Below are 19583 nucleotides of genomic sequence, written 5' to 3'. Positions count from 1 at the left end.
TGTTCAGGTGGGTATGTCCCACAATTTAAAGTCTCTGAATTACTCAATGTTCTATATACAGCGTACTTTCTTTGCACAGTATTTTAGGGGCTGTATCCTAGGTCTCAGAAGGACTTCTGAATCCTGGATTTGGGAGTTCTGAGCATTTTCGGGTCTACATTCCATGGGTGAGTTCACTGAGCTGTTTGGGTGACTGTCCTAGAGTATGTGGTACCTACGTTCTTTTGGCTTGAGAGTTCCAGGACCTGTTTGGGACATATTTTCAGATGCGAAGGCTCTTCTTTTCGGGAGGCCTCCTTCCTAGGGTGTGAGCTATCTGACTCATTTAGAGGTTTGTTCCAAGGTCAAGAGCTCTGAGATTTTATTTATTTTTTATTTTCTATTTTTTATTATTTCATTTTATTTATTTTATTATTTTATTTTCTATTTTTATTATTTCATTTTATTTATTTTCTTTTCTTATTTTACTATTTCATTTTATTTTCTATTTTTATTATTTCATTTTATTTATTTTCTTATTTTACTATTTCATTTTATTTTTATTTTATTTTATTTTATTTTTTTGTCTTTTTTGCCACTTCTTGGGCCATTCCTGCGGCATATGGAGGTTCCCGGGCTAGGGGTCGAATCGGAGCTGCAGCTGCCAGCCTATGCCAGAGCCATAGCAACGCAGGATCTGAGCCACGTCTGCGACCTACACCACAGCTCACGGCAACGCCGGAACCTTGACCCACTGAGCAAGGGCAGGGATCGAACCCTCAACCTCATGGTTCCTAGTCGGATTCGTTAACCACTGCGCCACGACGGTAACTCCTATTTTCTATTTTTTATTATTTCATTTTATTTATTTTATTTGTTGCCTTTCCTTTCATTTCCATTTTGGCTGTGCCTGCAGCATGTGGAAGGTCCCGGGCGTGGGATCAAACCCAAGCCACAGCATCGACCTGAGCTGCTGCAGTGACACCGCTGGATCCCTAACCTGCTGTGCCACAAGGGAACTCCTCTCTGAGCTTTTCATGGGGGAGGGGATGGGTGTGTACCGGTTAGTGCTGTTTCTGGGTTCTTTGCAGGTCTTGCTTCAGTGTGTGAAATCTCTCAACTCTGTGAACTGCTTAGAAATCTCTCTTTTCAGGTGGGAGGTGGCTGAGCCTTTTGGGCTCCACCTCTCTGAACTGTTTTGCGCCCATGTCCCGGGGGATGAGTTCTCTGTGATGCTGGGGGTTTTATTTTTCAGCGTGTTTGTTTTTCAGAGCAGTTTCAGAATCTTTTTCCAAAGTTTGAGGTCTTTCTCCTGCGTCAGGCCTCTGAGATGCTTCGCCCTCTGTGTCCCAGGGTGTGAGATCTCTGATCTTTGTACCCTGGGGTGGTGAGGTCCCTAACTGCGAGGGTGTGTTTCCAAGATTAAGGTCACTCCGCAGGGGTTAGGGCGAGGCTTGGTCCCAGGGTGCAAGGTCTCTGACTTCCTGGGGGGGGGGTCTATTTCTGGGGTTGGAGGTCTCGGAGCGGTTCGGGGTTCTGTCACCGGCTTATGATGTCTCTTGGGTGTTTGTGGGTCTGTGTGCAGGTTGTTATGTTTCTGAGCTGGGTAGGGGTGGGGGGTCCTGTGTCTTAGGGCATAAGGTTTGTTAACTTCTGAGCCTTTTGGTGTCAGGTGTCTGCCTGCGAGGTGTCTGGCCTGTTTGTGGGTCTGCTTTCCAGGTTGTGAGGTGCATGAACTCTTTGAGGGGTTCTGTCCCATAAGGTGAGGTGTTTGAGTCACGTGGGCACCCGTAGCCAGGCTGTCCTATGTCAGAGTCGTTTTCGTGGCTGCCTCACTGGTTCGAAGTGGTCTGAGCTATTTGAGAGCCTTGCGTCCACCATGCGAGGTCCCCAAGCTGCTGTGGGTCTGTGTCCCAGGGGCGAGGATGGGAGGTTTCTGGGCTGTTTGGAGATCTGTGTCCACGAGGGTCAGGTGTCTGAAATCTTCCCAGAGATGGGTACCAGGTGGCAGTTCTGGGAGGGTTGTTTTTTTTTTTTTTTTTTTTTTTTTTTTGTCTTTTCGCCTTTTCTAAGGGCGCTCCTGCAACATATGGAGGTTCCCAGATGAGGGGTCTAATCGGAGCTGTAGCCACCGGCCACAGCCACAGCCACGTGGGATCCGAGCCATGTCTACAACCTACACCACAGCTCATGTCATGCTGGATCCTTAATCCACTGAGCAAGGCCAGGGATCGAACCCGCAACCTCATGGTTCCTAGACGGATTTGTTAACCACTGAGCCACGACGGGAACTCCTGGGAGGGCTTTTGAGATCTGAGTCCAGGGTGCTCTATTTCTCCCCCATGGGGAGGTCTGTGTTTAGAGTGTGATGATTCGGAGCTGTTTGGGGGCGATTAGCCTCGGATGTGAGGGTTCTAAGCTGAGGTCTGTGTCCAGGACGTGTGACCTCAGTTAGTTGGGATTTGCGTCACAGGACATAAGGTCTGTAAGCTGTGTGGAGGATCCGTGTCCAGATGTGTGGGTCTCCAAGCTCTTTGGGTATGTGGGTTACAAATCGTGAGGTGAGGGGTTCCCGTCGTGGCTCAGGGGTAATGAACCTGACTAGTATCCATGAGGAGCTGGGTTCGATCCCTGGCCTTGCTCAATGGGTTAAGGATCCGGCGTTGCCATGAGCTGTGGTGTAGGTCACAGACGAGGCTCGGATCTGGTGTGGCTGTGGCTGTGGTGTAGGCCGGCAGCCGTAGCTCTGGTTTGACCCCTAGCCTGGGAACTTCCATATGCTGCAGTGCAGCCCGAAAATGACAAAACAAAACAAAAACAAAGCGTGAGGTCTCTGACGTGTTCAGTAGTCTTTCCTAGGATGCCCTGGCCCTCGACTGTTTAGGGGTCAGTGTCAGAAGTTGTGAGGTCTCTGAGCTGTGTGGACATCTGTTTCCCAGGGTTGGACTTCTTGGAATGGGGTCTGCTCCTGGGCTGTGAGATCTCTACGGCTCCTTGGGGGTCTGTGTCCAGGGCTTGAGTTGGAGTTGGTTGCGGCATTATGTTCCAGGGAGCAAGGCCTCTGGGATGACACTCTCTTCCAGGTGTCTCAGCCCCACCTGGGGGTCTGTCTCTAAGGTATGGGGTTTTGAAACAATTTAGGGATCTGTGTCCACAGAGCGTGAAGGCTCTCGGGTGTTTGGGTGGTCCGCGCCCCGGGTGTCGCATCGCAGCTGTCTGGGGGGTCTCTCAGAGCAGTTTGGGGATAGATGAGCAGGTGCGACGGCTCCGATCAGCCTGAGGAGCAGTATCCTGGTTGCGAGGTCTTTGAGATGTCTGTGCCTCTCTGGCTCACAAATCTGATGGAGCATGTGAGGCAGCATTCGAGGTTTCAGAGCTCTTTGGAGGTCTGCGCCCCACGGTTTCAGGGCAGCCTCAGTGGGGTTCGCATCCAGGTATGAGATCGCTGAGTAGGGAGACGTGTGTCGCACGGTGTGAGGTCCCTGAGGTCTGGGGTCCATATCTGGAGTGTGAGGTCCATGAGCTGCTTGGAGGCCTGTGCCCAGGGTGCCCTGAGGCCTCTGAGCGGTTCAGCATGCTTTCACCTGTGTGTGAGGTCTTTGAAACATTTGGCTGTGTTGCTGTGGCTGTGGTGTAGGCCAGTGGCTACAGCGGCAACAGGCTCCGATTGGACCCCTCGCCTGGGAACCTGCATATGCCAGTCCTAGAAAAGACAAAAAAAAAATTCGGCTGTCATAGTACATGCTGTTGGGTTGAGGGATGAGGAAAACAGGCATACTTGAAAGAGCATCCCTTTGGTCTCTGCTTTATACCTTGGCACACAGAGGTGCTCAAGAAAATATGCCCCCAGCACATATAAACTTTGCTCTTTGAATGTCGTAGGCAGGCTTTGGGTTCAAAACTTCGTAGAGCAGGGAGGCTCCTGCTAGAATTGTGTTGTGTTTCTATATTTCCACCGTATTTCTCTGGTTAGCCGTTTTTGTTTAGGACCCGTGGTAATGGTCTGTGCCTTCAGAGAGCAATGGTTAGTTTGCTTTTCCAGTGCATTTTGAAACTGAAGTATAAATCAAGTTGTAGGTCAAGCTGTCAATGCAGATGATGGAGCAAGTGGTACACAGCGGGGAGTGTGGGGTCAAAGGGCTGAGGTTTGAGGAACACGCTCCTGAGCACCACACCCCCCCCCGCCCCCCGCCCCGAGGTCTTCAGTCCCCACACCTTGGGTCGTTCAGTCACTGATCTGTTTTATTGATGCCTATCCCAGGCTGGGTAGGGCCAAGGGACATCCAAGAGGGGAATCAGATTCAGTCCATGCCTGAAGGTCAGTCTGGGGGTGGGGAACACGGACACACAGGCAGACACACAAACAGACACACACATCTGGCATCTGGTGGCGGGGCACAGTCTCACGGAGGGACACTCTGCGCACAGGTAGTCGGGGAGGGCTTCCTAGAGAAGACCTCACAGGGGAAGCGAGGGGCGAGGCAGCCTTCAGAGCCTTCGCCTTTCGTGTGTTTGTGGGCAGGTAACTTTTGAGACCAGTGGACCCGAGGTGAGCGCGAAGGGCTAGGGGCTGGGGCCGGGGGGAGGGGGCAGCAGAGGCTTCCCCTGCCTTGCCATACCTTCTCGGGTAAGCCATCCCCACCCCCTGTTCTTGGCCTGTGCTTTGCCTTCTGCCACATGGGCTCTTTCCTGGGATCCACCTTCATAGTTTTCAAGGCTTCCCTGAGACAATCCACGTGGACCAGGTGCTCTGCCCAGTGCCTGGCACCTCATCAGCACCCCATCAATGCACATTTTGTCCTAAGTGCTATCTACAGCCTAGCTAGGTCTTGGTTCCAGCTCTGGGTACTCCCAGCGGTTGTCACACCCCAGGTCAGGGCTCCTTCGCACCCTCCGAGCTCTGAGAGCCCCGGGCACCTTCCGTGTACTCCCAAAGGCAGAGCTCAGTCCCAACCCGCCTTAAGGGCTGCGAGAGTCTGGACCGCCCCTTGCTGGCCAGTGGGCCGTGGGCAGCCACTCCCCTTCCAGTGGCAAGTGGGAGTCACTTCTCAGATGCACAGCCCTGGAAAAGAGACCCTAACGGCTCTTGGGCCAACACTAGTCAGCGTGTGAGCATGAGCAGGAACCAGCCTCAGCCCCCAGCCCTGGAGCCCCCTTTCTTCCACGTGCACAGCATCTCTGTGGTAGGGGAGACGGGCGGGCTGGGAACCCTGGGCTCTGGTGCCAGCCTGCCAGGGGGCTGCTTCCCCACACCCTTGGGGCAGTAGGAAGAGGGCCTGCGACAGACCCCTCAAGCTCCAGGCAGAAGCAGGTGCAAAAACAAACATCTTTCTATTCCAGGTCTGGGCTGGGGCTCAGCCCTTGGACCTCCTCGCTAGGCCATGAATCCCAACTGCAGAAAAGTCCTGATGTTGAAAAATCACTTCCGAAGGCGGGCGGGGGTTCGTAAGTGCAACCCACGGATGGGGCTGGGATGGGGGGGGACGACTCCCCGCGGCCCTGCGGCCCCGAGCATGGGGCAGGTGGAGGCAGGGAGGAGGCCCTGGCAGTCGTTCCTCGACAGGAGGGCAGCGGTGGGTGGGTGGGGCGGGCAGCTTGAGGCCCCCAAAGTCAGTCTGGCCTCAGACGTCAAAGGGCTAGAAGAGGTATTTGCGGCAGGATTCAGTCCCACACTTGCACTCGATACGGACGCGCTTCTTGGGTGAGCCAGGGAGCCCGGCCAGGCCAAAGTTGGAGTCCATGCGGGTGCTCTCCATGTCCACCGGGTCCACTGCAGGGTCACAGCCAGGGCGGGGGGACTTGTTAGCCAGGAGGCCCAGATGAAGGGTCCCGCTACCCTCTTTACCACGGGACCCAGGGATCTTAGGGGCTGGGAGCAGGTCTAGGATCTGGGTCGGGAAGGGATCACGGGGTCGGTAGCTTAGGGAGGGCCAGGGCTGAGCACGAGAGGGGTGTTCAGGTGTTAGGAAGACGGCCAGGGATGGGAGGGGCTCCTTGGGGGAGGCAGGGAGCTGTCAGGGGGAACCAAGAGGGTCGTTCCGAGGGTCAGGAATGGAGGGTCACCTGGGCACCCAGAGGGGCCCCTGAACTCCCCTGCCAAAGATTCCCCCCTCGAGTGTCTCAGAGGTGGCTAGTCTGCCAAGAAGGGGACTGGCTGGAGGCCACAGGGTGTCCAGAGGCTTGGCATGAGGAAGGCCCAAGAGGGTTAGGAGCGGGGAGGGTTGGGGGACTGGGGAAATTCAGACAAGATTGGAGTCGGGAGGGCTCTTGACGCTTCAGCCAAACACTGCCCACCCACCCCCTGTGCTCCCAGGAGCCTGGGAGAGCTGATATGAGTGTCTCGGGGTGGTGTCCAAGAGTGGGGAATGAAGGGACCCCCAAAGGGTAGGCGGGGGTCCAGGAGTCCAGAGAGGAGACGGGGTGAAGAAAAGCATCTTTAAACTCCTGGGGGAGGGGTCCTCAGGCCCCATGTCACTGTGTGTCCCTGGCCCTATCCCCAGTCCCCTGCCACCCCTCCACCCACACACACACACACCTTGCATGTTGTAATCGAAGGTGAGCTCCTCGCCTGCCCGGATGGTTCTTGTGGCAAAGAAAGCGATGCGGGGCAGCCGCTCATCAAGGTTGTCTATGAAGACGTTGTACACCTGGAGGTTGGGATCACACTGGGCAAAAGAGAAGAGCGGGAGGATGAGGAGGGGCCCCGCCTGCCCCTCCCGACCCCCCGCCCGCCTGCGGGGTACCCACACTGTGGTTGACAAAGTGGGAGATGTTGCCGTAATAGGCGGCATCCACGGTGTACACATCCTCCACGTAGTCCAGGTCGAAGAGGTAGGTGGCGCCCTGGCGGTCGTAGATCTGGCCCCGCCGCTCTGCCTCCTCTGAGGTAATGATCTGGGGGAAGAGGAGCTTGGCTAAGAAGGCTCGGGAAAGCCAGCAGGGCTCCTGACCGCCCCCCCCCCACCAAGCCTGGCCCCCCTGGAGGCGGGGGGGAAGGAGGAGGGAGCAGGGAGGCGCCTCCACCCCTGTGGCAGAGGAGACAGCGATGTACTGGCCTCTGGAGGGCATGGGGGGGGCGCCTCGGGGGTAGGCAGAGAGTGGCCCACGAGGTGAGACCTCATGGAAGGGACCCAGTGCTGCGGGACCCAGCTAGGGGACGGAGCCAGCGCAGGGCAGGCCGGTGCAGACCCCAGACAGCAAGAAGCACAGGGGGAGGGAGGGGAGGACCCCCCGGGGAGAGGGAGACTCGGGTGAGAGAGCCAGAGGCAGAGTTAGGAACGCAGACAGAACCTTGATAAGACCCAGGTCCCTCTAGAGAGAAGGCCAAGCCCCCAGAGGGCCCGAGATCTCAAAGAAGGGGGGGGAAAAAAAAAAAAAAAGAGGCCAAGGCCAAAAACTCAGACGGAAGAGGAAAGAACAGAGAGCAGAGCACAGATGAGACCCTCGGCTCAGCCCGGTGGACACCGCCCAGCGCCAGCAATTGGTATTTAAGACGCAGCAGCAGGCATCTCCTTCTCCCTGGCTGGGTCCCTGTCTGTCCTTGCCACCCACATGCTAGTGACCAATTCCCCACCCCAACCGCTGCCACGGCCCAGCCCTCCTCTCCAGCCCTCCTGTTCCTTCTTCCCCAGGCCCTGGCCCGGGCCGGCCCTCTGGCGGGGGGGGGGGGCAGGGAACTCCACTCCCGGGTTCCTGGCGCCCTCAAGAGACCAGTGCCAGCCCAGTACACAGCAGACATGCAACACGGGCCCTTTACTTGCATTCTGCTTTCCAGCTCACAGACCTGTCTGTCCATCAGCGGTCCCCAAGCAGCTCAGGCACTCTCTCCCCACCACACCGCTTCTCCCTTCCCGAGACCCAGTGCCCCCTGCCACAGCAGAGGCAAGCCTGAGACCTCCCTCCTGGCTCCTCCGGCCTCCGGTCTTGACCAGCCTCGGGTTTCTCCAGCCTCTTCCCTGCCTCCTACGTCGTCCCCTCCCACCTCTGCTCTGCGCTGAGCCCTGAGTGCTGAGCCATGACCCCCTTAGAAGCCCAAGGCTTATCCCTCGGGCCACAATGCCCACTGCCCCAGGCTCCAGCTCCATTCCTTGAGGAACCTGGCTCCCCCACACCCCAAATCTTTGCTTGTGCCCTTTCACTCAGGGGATTTTTAGGAGGCCAGTCCTGAGCCTGGTCCCGGTACTCAGAGGTCACGGCTGGGTCGGGGAGACACCGGAAGCAGGCTCAGTCCTGGCCCTCAGGGGTTAATGTCTGGTGGGAGAGTCGCAGGGACCAGGTCCCCTCTGGCCCTCACGGTCACATGCGACACAGGTCACTCTGGTGACAGAGATGGATGCAGATGCCTACGAGGCTTAAGAGTTGGAGGGGCAATGGGAAAGAAAGACCACCACTGAGGCGAACTGCAGATCATAAAAGGGATCTGACCAAGTTGAAATGCGGGGACTCTCTCCCGAGGGACAAGACAGGAGCCACAGACGCGCTGGAAGAGAAGTACAGCCAGGTCCGTTTCCCGCCACCTCCCAGAGAACACGGCGCTCTTCCTTGCGACGTCAGCTCTAGCAGATGTCACTTCTCTGTCCAGCTCTTCCTGAGGCTCCCAGTCCCCACCCACCGCCACCACCGCCGCCTCTAGAAGCCCCGGGATCAAAGGGCAGCCTCTCCCGGGGGCTCAGGAGCCCCCCGGGCCCCTCCCCAACCAGAGGGAATACGGCCACCCCCTCCCCAGGCTCCATCTTCCTGCCTGTCCTGCCCCTACCTGCTCCCTGAGTCTCCCCAGGAGTGAGTCACACCGCAAACCCTCCAGGGCACAAACGGTTCCTTCTCTCTTGTCTTCTTTTCAGTCCCACTCTGTAAGGGCTGAGTTGAGAACAAATCAGTCCAGGTCCCTGCTCCCTAGCAGTCCTCCGGAGGGACGGGGGAAGACGGACGGGCTAGAGGCGGGCAGCCGGAAAAGGGAACCAGAACCTCGGAGGCCACCTGCTGCTCTGCCCCCTCCCAGATACAGGATCCTGAGCCTTCTCTCTGCCTGTTTCCTCAGCGCCTCCCCCCCCAGAAAACCTCCCCCAAACCCAAAAGACAACACTTCACCAGATCGGGCAGCACAGGAGTTTGAGACACATAGGCTTTTTTTTCTTTTTCTTTTAAACCCACTCTCCCTCTCCGGGCCTCAGTTTTCACATCTGTAGAATGGGGATGACCATGGCCGTAATGCCCCCCCGCCCCCGCCCCGACAGGGGCGGTTGGAAGAACCCAAGATCAGGGGTGTGAAAGGCGTGTCTGTGTGGTTTTGTGTTCGGGGAGGTACCATAGCTGGTTGAAATCCCAACAGGCTCACTTAGTGCGTGTGCCCTTTCCCAGGAAAGGAAGAGCTGCTACTAATTAAATGATGATACGCCATCATTTAATTAAACAAATTGAGATCCACCTTCATTTCAGAGTTGTTAAAATATGAAGTGCGTGTTGCCGAATGGATAAAACACGATATGGTCTCTGCTGGGCGGGGGTCGGGCCGTCCCGGCAGAAGGCGGAGGGGCAGCTCGCGTGGTGGGGCTGTCGCGCAGGGGCGCGGGAGGACAGCAGGGTCAACAGGGAGGGTGCCCGGCAGGACAGCCTCACGGAATCAAGTCAATTCATATTTCTGCCATGAAATCTATGAACATGCACGTCAGGTGGGGTAAACAGACGACACGTGGGCCTCTACCAGGTCCAGTTGGGGTTTGTAGCCAAAGGCGGCACAGGAAACATTTGGCTTTCTGACCTTTTTGGATTTTTCTGAATTTTGGACCCTAACGGCCAACACTTATGTGGGACTTGCTGTGTACTGAACTCCATTCAAGGGCTTCCCCCAAATGCTTCACACCTCGGAACTCATTTAGTTCTTATAACAAGTGTATGAGGTGGGTGCGTGGGTGCTCTTATCTTCCCATCTTACAGATTAGGAAACTGAGACACAAAGAGGCTGGCCGCTGAGGAGGGGTGGAGATGGGATTCAGCCTCAGGCACCCAGACTCCAGGGTCCACCACCTCCCCCACCCCTCTGCCACGCTGCCTCATAGGAGGGGGACCCAGGAAGATGCATTTGGCTCTGGCAGTTTGGGGGCCTGTGGTGCTATTAGGAGGCCCCATAGGTCTGCAGATGCCGGGGGGTGGGGGCTGGAAGTCACTGAACGTGGCAGGAGGGAGACCAAGAAACAGCTTGAAGAGAATGTGTGCAGAGTGGGAAGAGTAAGGACAGGGAGGGAGGGGGTCCTCAGCAAGCCCTGTGTTTACAGCGTGGAGGAGCAAGGGCACTAAGGAAGAGTGGTGGGGACCTTAGGGTGCCAATGGGCTGTAGACACTTCCTCCCCCTCGCCTGCCAGGCCTCTCCTGCGCTCAGTGCCCCCCTGAGACCGGCAGTAGAGTGAAGCTAGGGACCCGCTGCTCTGGACCTCTTCTGCCACTGTGGGCCCCTGTGGGTGTGGCCACCTCCTCCCCCACCCTGGGGACATCCCTCCGGGGTGTGACATCTCCACACTGTCACTGTCCCTCTGAGGTCTCGGCATCTCCTCCAGAGTGTCAGGGCGCTGAGGGTGTGGACACTTCCTCCAGGCTGTCAGAGCCTCTTGGGTGTAGACCCGAGCTCCTTCAGACTGTCACTATCCCTCGGGGGTGAGGACACTTGAGTTTCCCGACTGTCAGGGCAGTGTGGGTGTGGACACTTCCTAAGTCAGACTGCCAGGGTCCTCTGGAGCGCTCGCTCTCTTCCTCAGGTGGCTCTGGGACACGGACACCTCTTCCTCCTACAGACTGTCAGGCCTTCCCTTCTCTAGACTGCCGGGAACCCTCTGGGCTGTGGCCACCTCCTCCTTCCTCTAGACTGTCAGGTCCTCTGCCATCTCCTCCATCCGACCACCGGATTCTCTGGGGCATGGACATGACCTTGTCCAGACCGTCAGGGTCCTCTGCAGTGTGGCCGCTCCGCCCCTAGCCGGTCTCTGCCCGCCCCCGCCCCTGCGCCGGTGCTCTGACCCTCTCTACGGTATAGTTCCCCAGAGCAGGAGCCGCTCCTCTCCATCAGTGTCATCACTACTGTGGAGACAGCTTCAGGTGTGTGTCCCTTAGGCCAATTCTGTCACTCCCCGGCCAAATCACACCCCCAAGAGACCTATGGAAATGGGGGGGGTGCTTGGGGGGTGTCATCGCAACAGGGCACACTCAGGGATTTAAATGATCACGGTCCAGGGGTATTTTATGTTCCCCGATGCATGAGATGGTCCCACGGCACAAAAAACTGCCCCACCTCAAGTGCCCACCGTGTCTCAGTGTAGAACGTGACACCTGCTGTGGCGGGCACTTGCTAGTTATTCACCCACACCCCTCTGGATTTTCCACTTGAGCATAAGGCTAAGTCACACTTCGCGGGCCTCTGCCCCGAGCTATGGCCCGTGAGTCGGTTCCCACCAGCAGGTGCACGCCGACATGACATGCGCACCGCGTCCAGGCCTCCCCGGGTCTGCCCCGCCTCAGCCCACCTGCCTCGCAGTGCTGAGGATCAGAGGCGGCTCCAAGGCCCTGAAGCACAGCAAAGGCACAAGAGGGAAGGAACCCGGGTGTCTGCGCCGTCACGAGGAAGGACACCACCTACAGGCCCATGCTGGGCTGGGAGAGGCGCGAACGGACTTCCAACGAACGGACTTCCAACGCACCACGCCGCTAAGCGTTGGGGTTGCCTGGTAGGGTGGGGGGGCCTGCCTCCTACAGCCGGCTCTCCAGAGCCGTGTCCAGAGGAGGAAGCCGGAAGCCGGCCTCCCCCAGGCACTCCCGCCCGCCTCCGGCAGGCCGTCGGCGCCCCGCTTGGGCGGACTAGCAAAAGGTGCTCCTCCCTGGGCAGGCACCGCTGGGCGGACGGCTGGGCCCTCGGGGGAAATGAGAAGAGGAAGTGCCCCGTCAGGTGACACAACCCCTCGCAGCCCACAGGGCCCGCTGAAAGGAACGCTGCCTGGATTTCGGTTCCCGCTTTTGCCCTTTGCTGGCTCCCCTGGGGAGGGAGGGCCGCCCAGCCCGGAGGTATTTCAGGGGGGCTTTACCCGCCTGCTTAGACCACTCACCCCGGCTGGGGTGGGGTCTCTCACACTGGGGTTCACCGCCCCCAACACCTCGCCCACCGCACCGGGAGTGCGGGGAAGCCGCAGGCACACAGAGGGGCGGGCGAGCCCGGCGCACTGCGCTTAGCGGTGGGGCGGCGACGGCGGCGGCGGGAACAGGCGCCCAGCCCCGACTCCCTACCTCGCCCACGTACTCCATGACGAAGCTGTTCTTGCGGATCTTCTCCAGTGTGCGGACACCCCAGCCGCGGCCGTCGTCCGTGCGGAAGATGCAGAGGTCGTAGCGGATGCCCTTCTGCACCACGCGGTTGGGGCAGTCGTAGCCGCAGCGGCAGCGCGAGTTGCACTCGTAGATGGGCAGCCCGGCTCGCAGCCGCACCTGGCCCTGGTCGTTGTAGGCGAACTTGTGCAGCGAGGCCCCCGGGCAGCAGCCTCCGGCAGGTGCCCACAGACAGTCCTGGCACTCGCAGCCCACGGCCACCTGGTTGAGGGTGATGCCCTCACCCACCCGGTACTCGTTGATGTACACGAAGGCCCGCGGGGGGCCGTCCAGGTCCACCTCGTTCTCCACGGTGATGCGTCCCAGGTGGCTGCGCTTGGCGTTGAGCTCCTGCTCCCAGCGCCGGAGGGCCCGCCTCTGCTTGGCCTTCTGCACCAGGTAGTTGGCCAGGCTTGGGTCCAGGTGCCGCGGCGGCTTTGACCGGTGGTGCCGCCGGAGCAGCTCCCGTTCCAAGTCCTTGTGGAACTGCTTGAGGATGCGCACACATTTGAGATTCTGCCGAGGCTCCCAGGTGCTCTCTGAGTCTGGGTACCCACGCCATTTCACCAGGTAATACTCCTGTTCCTGTGGGGAGGGGGGGAGGGGGAGACATGGACACCATCAGTGACCAGACCCCTGGGCCAGCCTTCATGTGACCTCCATCCCGACACCTGTGGATGACACCCACACTGCCCGCCCCCTTTCCTGGAAAGACTCTGTGCAGTGGTTAACAAGCATGGGCTCTGGGGAGTTCCCGTTGTGGCTCAGCTGTAATGAATCCAGACTAGAATCCATGACGGTGCGGGTTCAATTCCCTGGCCTCGATCAGTGGATTAAGGATCCAGCGTTGCCGAGAGCTGTGGTGTAGGTCGCAGACGCGGCTCAGATCTGGTGTTGCGGTGGCTGTGGTGTAGGCTGGCAGCTGTTGCTCCGATTCCACCCGTGGCCTGGGAACTTCCACATCCCGTGGGTGCGGCCCAAAAAAGCCAAAAAAAAAAAAAACCCTCCAAAAAAACAAAAGGACAGGCTCTGGGGAGTTCCCATCGTGGCTCAGTGGTAACGAATCTGACCAGGATCCACAGGGATGCGGGTTCAATCCCCGGCCTCACTCAGTGGATTAAGGATCCAGCCTTGCTGTGAGCTGTGGTGTAGGTCGCAGACACGGCTCAAATCCCACGTTGCGGAGTTCCCGTCGTGGCGCAGTGGTTAACGAATCCGACTAGGAACCATGAGGTTGTGGGCTTAGTCCCTGCCCTTGCTCAGTGGGTTAACGATCCGGCGTTGCCGTGAGCTGTGGTGTAGGTTGCAGACGCGGCTCGGATCCTGAGTTGCTGTGGCTCTGGCGTAGGCCAGTGGCTACAGCTCAGAATAGACCCCTAGCCTGGGAGCCTCCATATGCCGCAGGAGCGGCCCAAAGAAACAGCAAGAAGACAAACAAACAAACAAATCCCATGTTGCGGTGGCTGTGGTGTAGGCTGGCAGCTGTTGCCCCGATTCCACCCATGGCCTGGGAACTTCCACATCCCGCGGGTGCGGCCCGAAAAAGCCAAAAAAACCCCCAAAAAGCAAAAAGGACGAGCTCTGGGGAGTTCCCATCGTGGCTCAGTGGTAACGAATCCCACCAGAATGTGGGTTCGATCCCTGGCCTTGCTCAGTGGGTTAAGGATCCGGCGTTGCCGAGAGCTGTGGTGGTGTAAGTCACAGATGCAGCTTGGATCTGGCGTTGCTGTGGCCATGGTGTAGGCCGGCAGCTACAGCTCTGATTGGATCCCTAGCCTGAAGAGCTTCCATATGCCGTAGGTGCCGCCCTAAAAAGACAAAGAAAAGAAAAAAAAAAGGGCTCTGGCGTGAGGCTCGCTGGGTTCCAGACCCCCTCTCCCTCTTACCATCCATCTGTCACACGTCCAAGCTTTAATCTCCCAAACCTAGTCCTTCCTTCTAGCTGCTGAGCCCCAGCTCTTGGCATCACCCTTGACTCCTTTTTCACACAACTCCCCCCACATCCACTCTCAGCGAATCCTGCCAGCCCCGCCTGCAAACCGACCTCTAGAATCCCACACTTCAAACCGCGGTCACTGCCACCACTGGCAGCAGCAGCCTTCTCCCGCCCCCCCCCCACTCCACCCTCACCCTCACGGTCTGTTTCCCACACAGCAGCCAGAAGGATCTTTTCTTGCCGAGCGGTAGCTATAGGATAGAGCGTCATGACACGGATTCTACAACTAGACACCCTGGGTACAAATCCTGGATCTGCCGCTCCCTAGCAGTGGGGACTTAAGCAGTTATTGAACTTGGCTGGGCCTCAGTCTCCTCGTCTATAAATAAGAAAAAGAAGCTGACATTTTTCTAGCAGGCATGAGGTAGCAGGAACCGTTCTAAGCCCCTTACGTGTGTTATTAACTCATTTAACCCTCACAACTCAATGTGAGAGCGATCCTACTAATTATCCCCATTTGATGGATGAGGAAAAGCAGCACAGAGGATTTGGATGAGTATCTTGGGGCTTCACAGCCAGGATCTGAACCCAAGCCGTGCAAGGCTCCAGGCGGTTCTCTTAAATATCCTGCCATTACCTCCTCTCGCAACAGTAACAGTTCCCACTTTACAGTGTTGCTCAGGAGATTAAATCAGTTTCTGAAAGGAAGTGCCTAGCACACAAAGTGCTGAGTAACCATTCGCTATCATCATCTCCACTCGTGGGCTCAGCATCTCAATCTCTGCAACTGGTTTGTATTCCTAGGGAGGTGGGAAGAAGAGATTTATTTGGGGATTCGTTCTGGCTCCTGCCCCTCTCATAAAGTTACTTAGGTTTCCCACCTGTAAAAGAGAGATGATAAGAGGGCCAACTAATCCTATTTTTTTTTTTTTAAGATAAGAGGAGAAAATTCCTTTTGGAAACTGATGTGGGGCAGGGGTGAGTCAACCCTGTCCCGGCCATGGTCACCCCAGACTCACGCGGATCTTTTTATAATCGCACAGGTACTCGACTTCAAAGTCATAGAGGTTCCTCTTGGAGATGCCAAGGGCAGGGCAGGAGAGCTTGGCCAGGCGGCACAGGTCCTGGAGCTGATTCCAAGAAGACTTGCAACACACACTGCATCCTGGAACAAAGAGGGCCAGAAAGAACTATTACCAGGCATTCTGGTGAGGCCAGGGGTCAAAGAGGATCTCAGATCCTCCCTGAGACTTCCAAAGGACTGCCTCACGGTCAGTGAAATTTAATCCACAGGCCTTCCCAATGCTCAGACCCTTCTACAACAAAAACGTGCTACTCCCATCTACCCCTGGAGCAGCAGACTTCAGGGTGGGATCTGCTGCAAGGATTGTCCTAAAGGCATCTATTCCCAGAGCTCCCAACTCCCTTCATACCATTCCTGAAGCTGCCTGCAAACCTGCCTGGAGTTGGGACCCAACCATCCTTCTCCCCACTTTGCAAAAGAAAGAGAACCCCCCTCCATCTCAGTAGGGTGCATAGCCCCAAGGGGGGTGGGTAGGGATGGGATTAAAACCTCCAGAGCAGCACGGAACAAAGGCCTAAACTGGAAAGACTGGTCCACAATTCTTATCTGAAACTCCTGGGGCCAGACATGTTTTTGGAATCCAAATTTCTTTTTTTGGATTTTACAAGCGTAGTTCTACATATAGCCCACACTTGCCCTAACACACCCCTGTTGTGGTCAGGGGAACCAAGCCATGATCAAACACATTAATACTTCTACAGCAAGAGCCTGAATTTTTCATATTAAAGGGTATAAAGATATAAGGTAGCAGCACTGATCAGGCCCTCCTTGGAGTCTAGTTTTGCCACTGAATGATTCCAAATTTGTCTTCAGGGCTTTCTGAATTTCGGAATTATGAATGAGAGATTGTGGAATGTTAGTACATTACAGGAAGCTTCCCTGAATGATTATTCTGGGTGCCTTAAACCCACAAGGTATGTTTTCGACTTTGTCTGGTCCATGCTTCTGTGAAGGGTGCAGCTCACCCAAAGGGCTGTGCTCTTAATTCAAGAACAGACACGACAATATAGATTAGTGACGACAATTATTTTGAATATCCCCGGAATGTTTTGGGGACTACCAGAATTTTCCCGGACATGCAGATTTTTTTTTTTTTAAGTTTAAAAAGGCTTCTTACAGTTCAAGGCATATTCTTAATGACTGTGCTTTAGAAGCCATTTTATCAAATCATTTCACAAGCCCTTATTCCAAATGTAGTCAGTCCTCATTCATTTTCACCTTTTAAAAATGTTTACTATTTCCGACCTCCCGTTAGAAAAATCAAATACTTACTCATGATGAAATACTCTATAGATGTCACACTACAAATGGCCAAGAGCTTTACGAAATTGTTACGTGTGCATTTCCCCCGCTCCCTTAAGCGGGCCTAATGGAGATTCGGCCTGTGCCCACGCTTCCTTTTCCCTCTGATGCTTCTCCCTTTCAAACCCTCAACTTGCATTTGAAACCCCGCTCAAGCGGTCCCAACTCACACCAGCTGCTGGCTCCGCACTGACCACAGGTGGACCCGCCTACCCTCAGAGGTCCCCCTCACACCTGTGGAACCCATCCTCCCCGCAGCTCTCCTCACCCAGAGGAGCCCGCCTTCCCCAACATACTGAGAGAGTCACCCCTCTTTCCCTGCGCACGGGGGGATCCAGCTCTCCCATTAGGGAAGCCCCTGCACCTCTTCCTGGAAGAGTCCTCTCTGCTGCAAGCCCTTCCCCCATCACGCTGCGAGGAGATACCCTCCCCCTGAAGAGTCCCCTGTCCCCCAACTCTGAAAAGGAGGTCCGTCCCCTTCCCTTCCCTCCCCTTCCGGCGTCTCGCGTGGACACCAAGCGGGTAACGGTCACCGGCAGCCAATTTTCCCGCGCGCGGGCGCGGCCTCCCCGACAAGTCCCCGCGCGTGCGCGCGCCGTCCTGTCGCGAACTGCGGCGCGCGCCCCCCTCCCGCGTCCCCACTTAGCCCCGTGCCCGCCGCGTTCCGAGGCACGCGCCCCCTCCCCTCAGCCCCGCCCAGCCCCGCGCGCCAGGCCCGCGCGCCCCGAGCCCCAGCCTTTCGGCGCCGAGCTTCCGGCTCCCGGCCCCGTGGCCTCGGACGCCGGGGCCCCGAGCCCGCGACGCCACCCCTCCAGCCCACCCGGCCCGGCCAGCGGGCCCGCGTCGCTGCCGCCACTGCTTCACCTTTTAAATTTTCCGCCATCTTTCCCCACGGCTAACGACATTCGGGCCTAACCGGCCTCGCGAGAAGAGAGCTCGCGCGGGCGTGGCCGAGAACGCGCAGCCTATTGGCCGCGCCGCGCCGCGAGCAGCGCCAGCGCGGACCAACCGGCGAGCCGTGACCGGACCCCTCCCCGCCACCCGGCTCGGTCCCGAAGGCGGGTGCTCGCCGGCGCTTTCCCAGAGTGCGTCTGGGCGGCGGCGGCGGCGACGGCTGTGGCTGCCGAGGTTGCCGGAGGCCCTGCCCGTACGCCGGTCTGTCTGTCACGCTATCAGCCAATCACGTTGTCAGCCAGCCGCACGGGGGGATTCTCCGTCTTGTCAGACCCCCAATTACGGCCGTCAGTCAGTCCGTCACCACATTTTTAACCCCAAGCAGGCCATGACTCCCCAGGTGGACTACCGCCACACACAGCTGCTCAGGCAGTCACCCGACTCAAATCAGACAATGGGTCATTCACCACGACCACCGCCTCATCAGACCCCTGCCCCCCATTCACGCTGTTAGTCTGTCAATAGCAGCATCCACTCGTGCCCTGGGGCCAGCTGCGAGACCCTCAAGGCAGACATACGGCGCTGACAGCAGCTACGCTGCACGCCCGCCGGCCTGTCATTCTCTTAGCCTGTCCTTTTGTCACACCGTCAGTCGGTCCAGCAGCCAGGCTCTTCATCTACCCTGGCCCTGGGAGCAGCTCCAAACCCCGAAGGAGGGGGGTGGCGGGGGGATCATTTCACCACCGACGGGGCCCTCGGGCTGCCTCTGATTATACCATGACAGGCTGTCATTGTCAGCATCTAATGTAGCCCTGTCGTGGTGCAGTCACTCTCTCCACTGTCAGTTGGTCACTCTGTAATTCCCTCGGGTTCCTCCCCATTCACACCACGGATCAGGCAATTATTTCCTCGTAGTCAGAGCAGCTAAAGCCTCCAGGCCACCCGTCAGTGGTCAGCAGTCTGTCACCTCTCAGGCGATGCATGCCCCCCATTGGTCGGTCAGTCAACATCCTCCCACCCCTGGGCCCTCTCAAGGCGGCCGTGATTCTATCCGACGACAGGCATGGGATCGGGCAGCTACGCTGATCTTTCAGTGGGCCAGCTGGCCTGTGACTCATTCAGTCTGCCCCTCATATCAGCCAGCCAGGTAGCCATTCTCAGCATCCGACTGGCCACATGATATGTCAGGCATGGTGTGATCTGGCCAGTGTGGACAGTCAGTCGCCAGATATGGCTTGCCTATCAGTTGGCAACAGATCGTCCATCAGTCAGCCTGAAATTCCCTTGGGGTAGATTTCCTTTACACATCGCCAGACAGCGTGACATCCAGACACTCCCTCGGGCCGGGTGTGATTCCTAGGAATAGTCAGCCATTCACAGTATCCCACCACCTAGGCAAGCAGCAACAACACGGGTCATCAATCAGCCAGCCTGTAAGTCCCCCAGGAGCCTGCCTGCCTTCTGCATTATCAGGTCACCAGCTCCAGCCAGTCCCAGGTGGGCTGTAATTCAGTTAGATTTTCAGTAGCTCACGGTGTCAGGAAACCGCACTGTCATTTCCTCAAATTGCCCCTCTCCCTGTCGGTCCATGAGTTATGTAGTCAACCAAATGGTTATACAGTTAACCAAACGGTTGTTCTGTGCCTGCCAGCCCAGCTGTGACCTGGTTGGAGAAATGGTTGATCAGGCTGAGCTTCCAGTAGCCCCTGCTTGCTGTGAAACAGCTAACAGTGGAGTCTCACCGTGGAGTCCCCCTCTCTCCCTTATTCTTTCTAGAACAGAGTCAGATGCTGACCTTCACATGCCCCCAGTCTCCCCAGGCACACGGGACCTTCCCACTCCCAGGAGTCAAGGAGGCCTGTCGAACCCACAAAAGTGGTTTAAGTCATGACCTTTTTCTTTCTTTCTTTCTTTCTTTCTTTTTTTTTTTTTTTTTGTCTTTTCTAGGGCCTCTCCTACAGCATATGGAGGTTCCCAGGCTAGGGGTCTAATCAGAGATGTAGACGCCAGCCTACGCCAGAGCTACAGCAACGCGGGATCTGAGCC

The 19583-nt window shown here is 57.1% G+C and overlaps 1 protein-coding gene and 1 long non-coding RNA gene across 7 annotated transcripts in view; one reads left to right on the top strand and one right to left on the bottom strand.

Moving 5' to 3' along the window:
• The window catches only part of LOC146394579 (uncharacterized), a 36174-nt gene extending 30740 nt beyond the window's left edge, over positions 1–5434 (top strand). Inside the window, exon 3 of the long non-coding RNA XR_014835165.1 lies at positions 5320–5434. This is a non-coding gene — a long non-coding RNA (uncharacterized LOC146394579). The remainder of the gene's footprint in view (positions 1–5319) is intronic.
• Positions 4204–17550, bottom strand: SUV39H1 (SUV39H1 histone lysine methyltransferase). 6 transcript variants are annotated; one of them, XR_002340649.2, is made up of 7 exons: positions 17508–17550; positions 15277–15422; positions 12244–12906; positions 8735–8835; positions 6727–6873; positions 6515–6644; positions 4204–5749 (listed from the first exon to the last, which is right to left on the bottom strand). XR_002340649.2 is itself a non-coding variant. In XM_021080076.2 (6 exons), the coding sequence occupies exons 1-6, from the start codon at positions 17524–17526 to the stop codon at positions 5616–5618; spliced, it is 1422 nt and encodes a 473-aa protein (XP_020935735.1). In that variant the 5' UTR covers positions 17527–17550; the 3' UTR covers positions 4204–5615. The 6 variants fall into 6 exon arrangements, 4 of the variants coding, with proteins under 4 accessions (XP_020935735.1, XP_020935736.1, XP_084863492.1 ...); XR_014835164.1 differs by lacking the exon at positions 17508–17550 and adding an exon at positions 16614–17222; XM_021080076.2 differs by having other exon boundaries at positions 6515–6873.
• Between the last annotated feature and the right edge of the window lie 2033 nt (positions 17551–19583).

This window comes from Sus scrofa, chromosome X, assembly GCF_054392235.1.
Source record: "Sus scrofa isolate SSC_HxYL_T2T_F1_AM1 chromosome X, Sscrofa_HxYL_maternal_Yorkshire_Landrace_v2.0, whole genome shotgun sequence".
Classification (NCBI taxonomy): Eukaryota; Metazoa; Chordata; class Mammalia; order Artiodactyla; family Suidae; genus Sus; species Sus scrofa.
The sequence above is the reverse complement of the archived record's forward strand: the minus strand, read 5'-3'. Positions and strand labels throughout refer to the sequence as shown.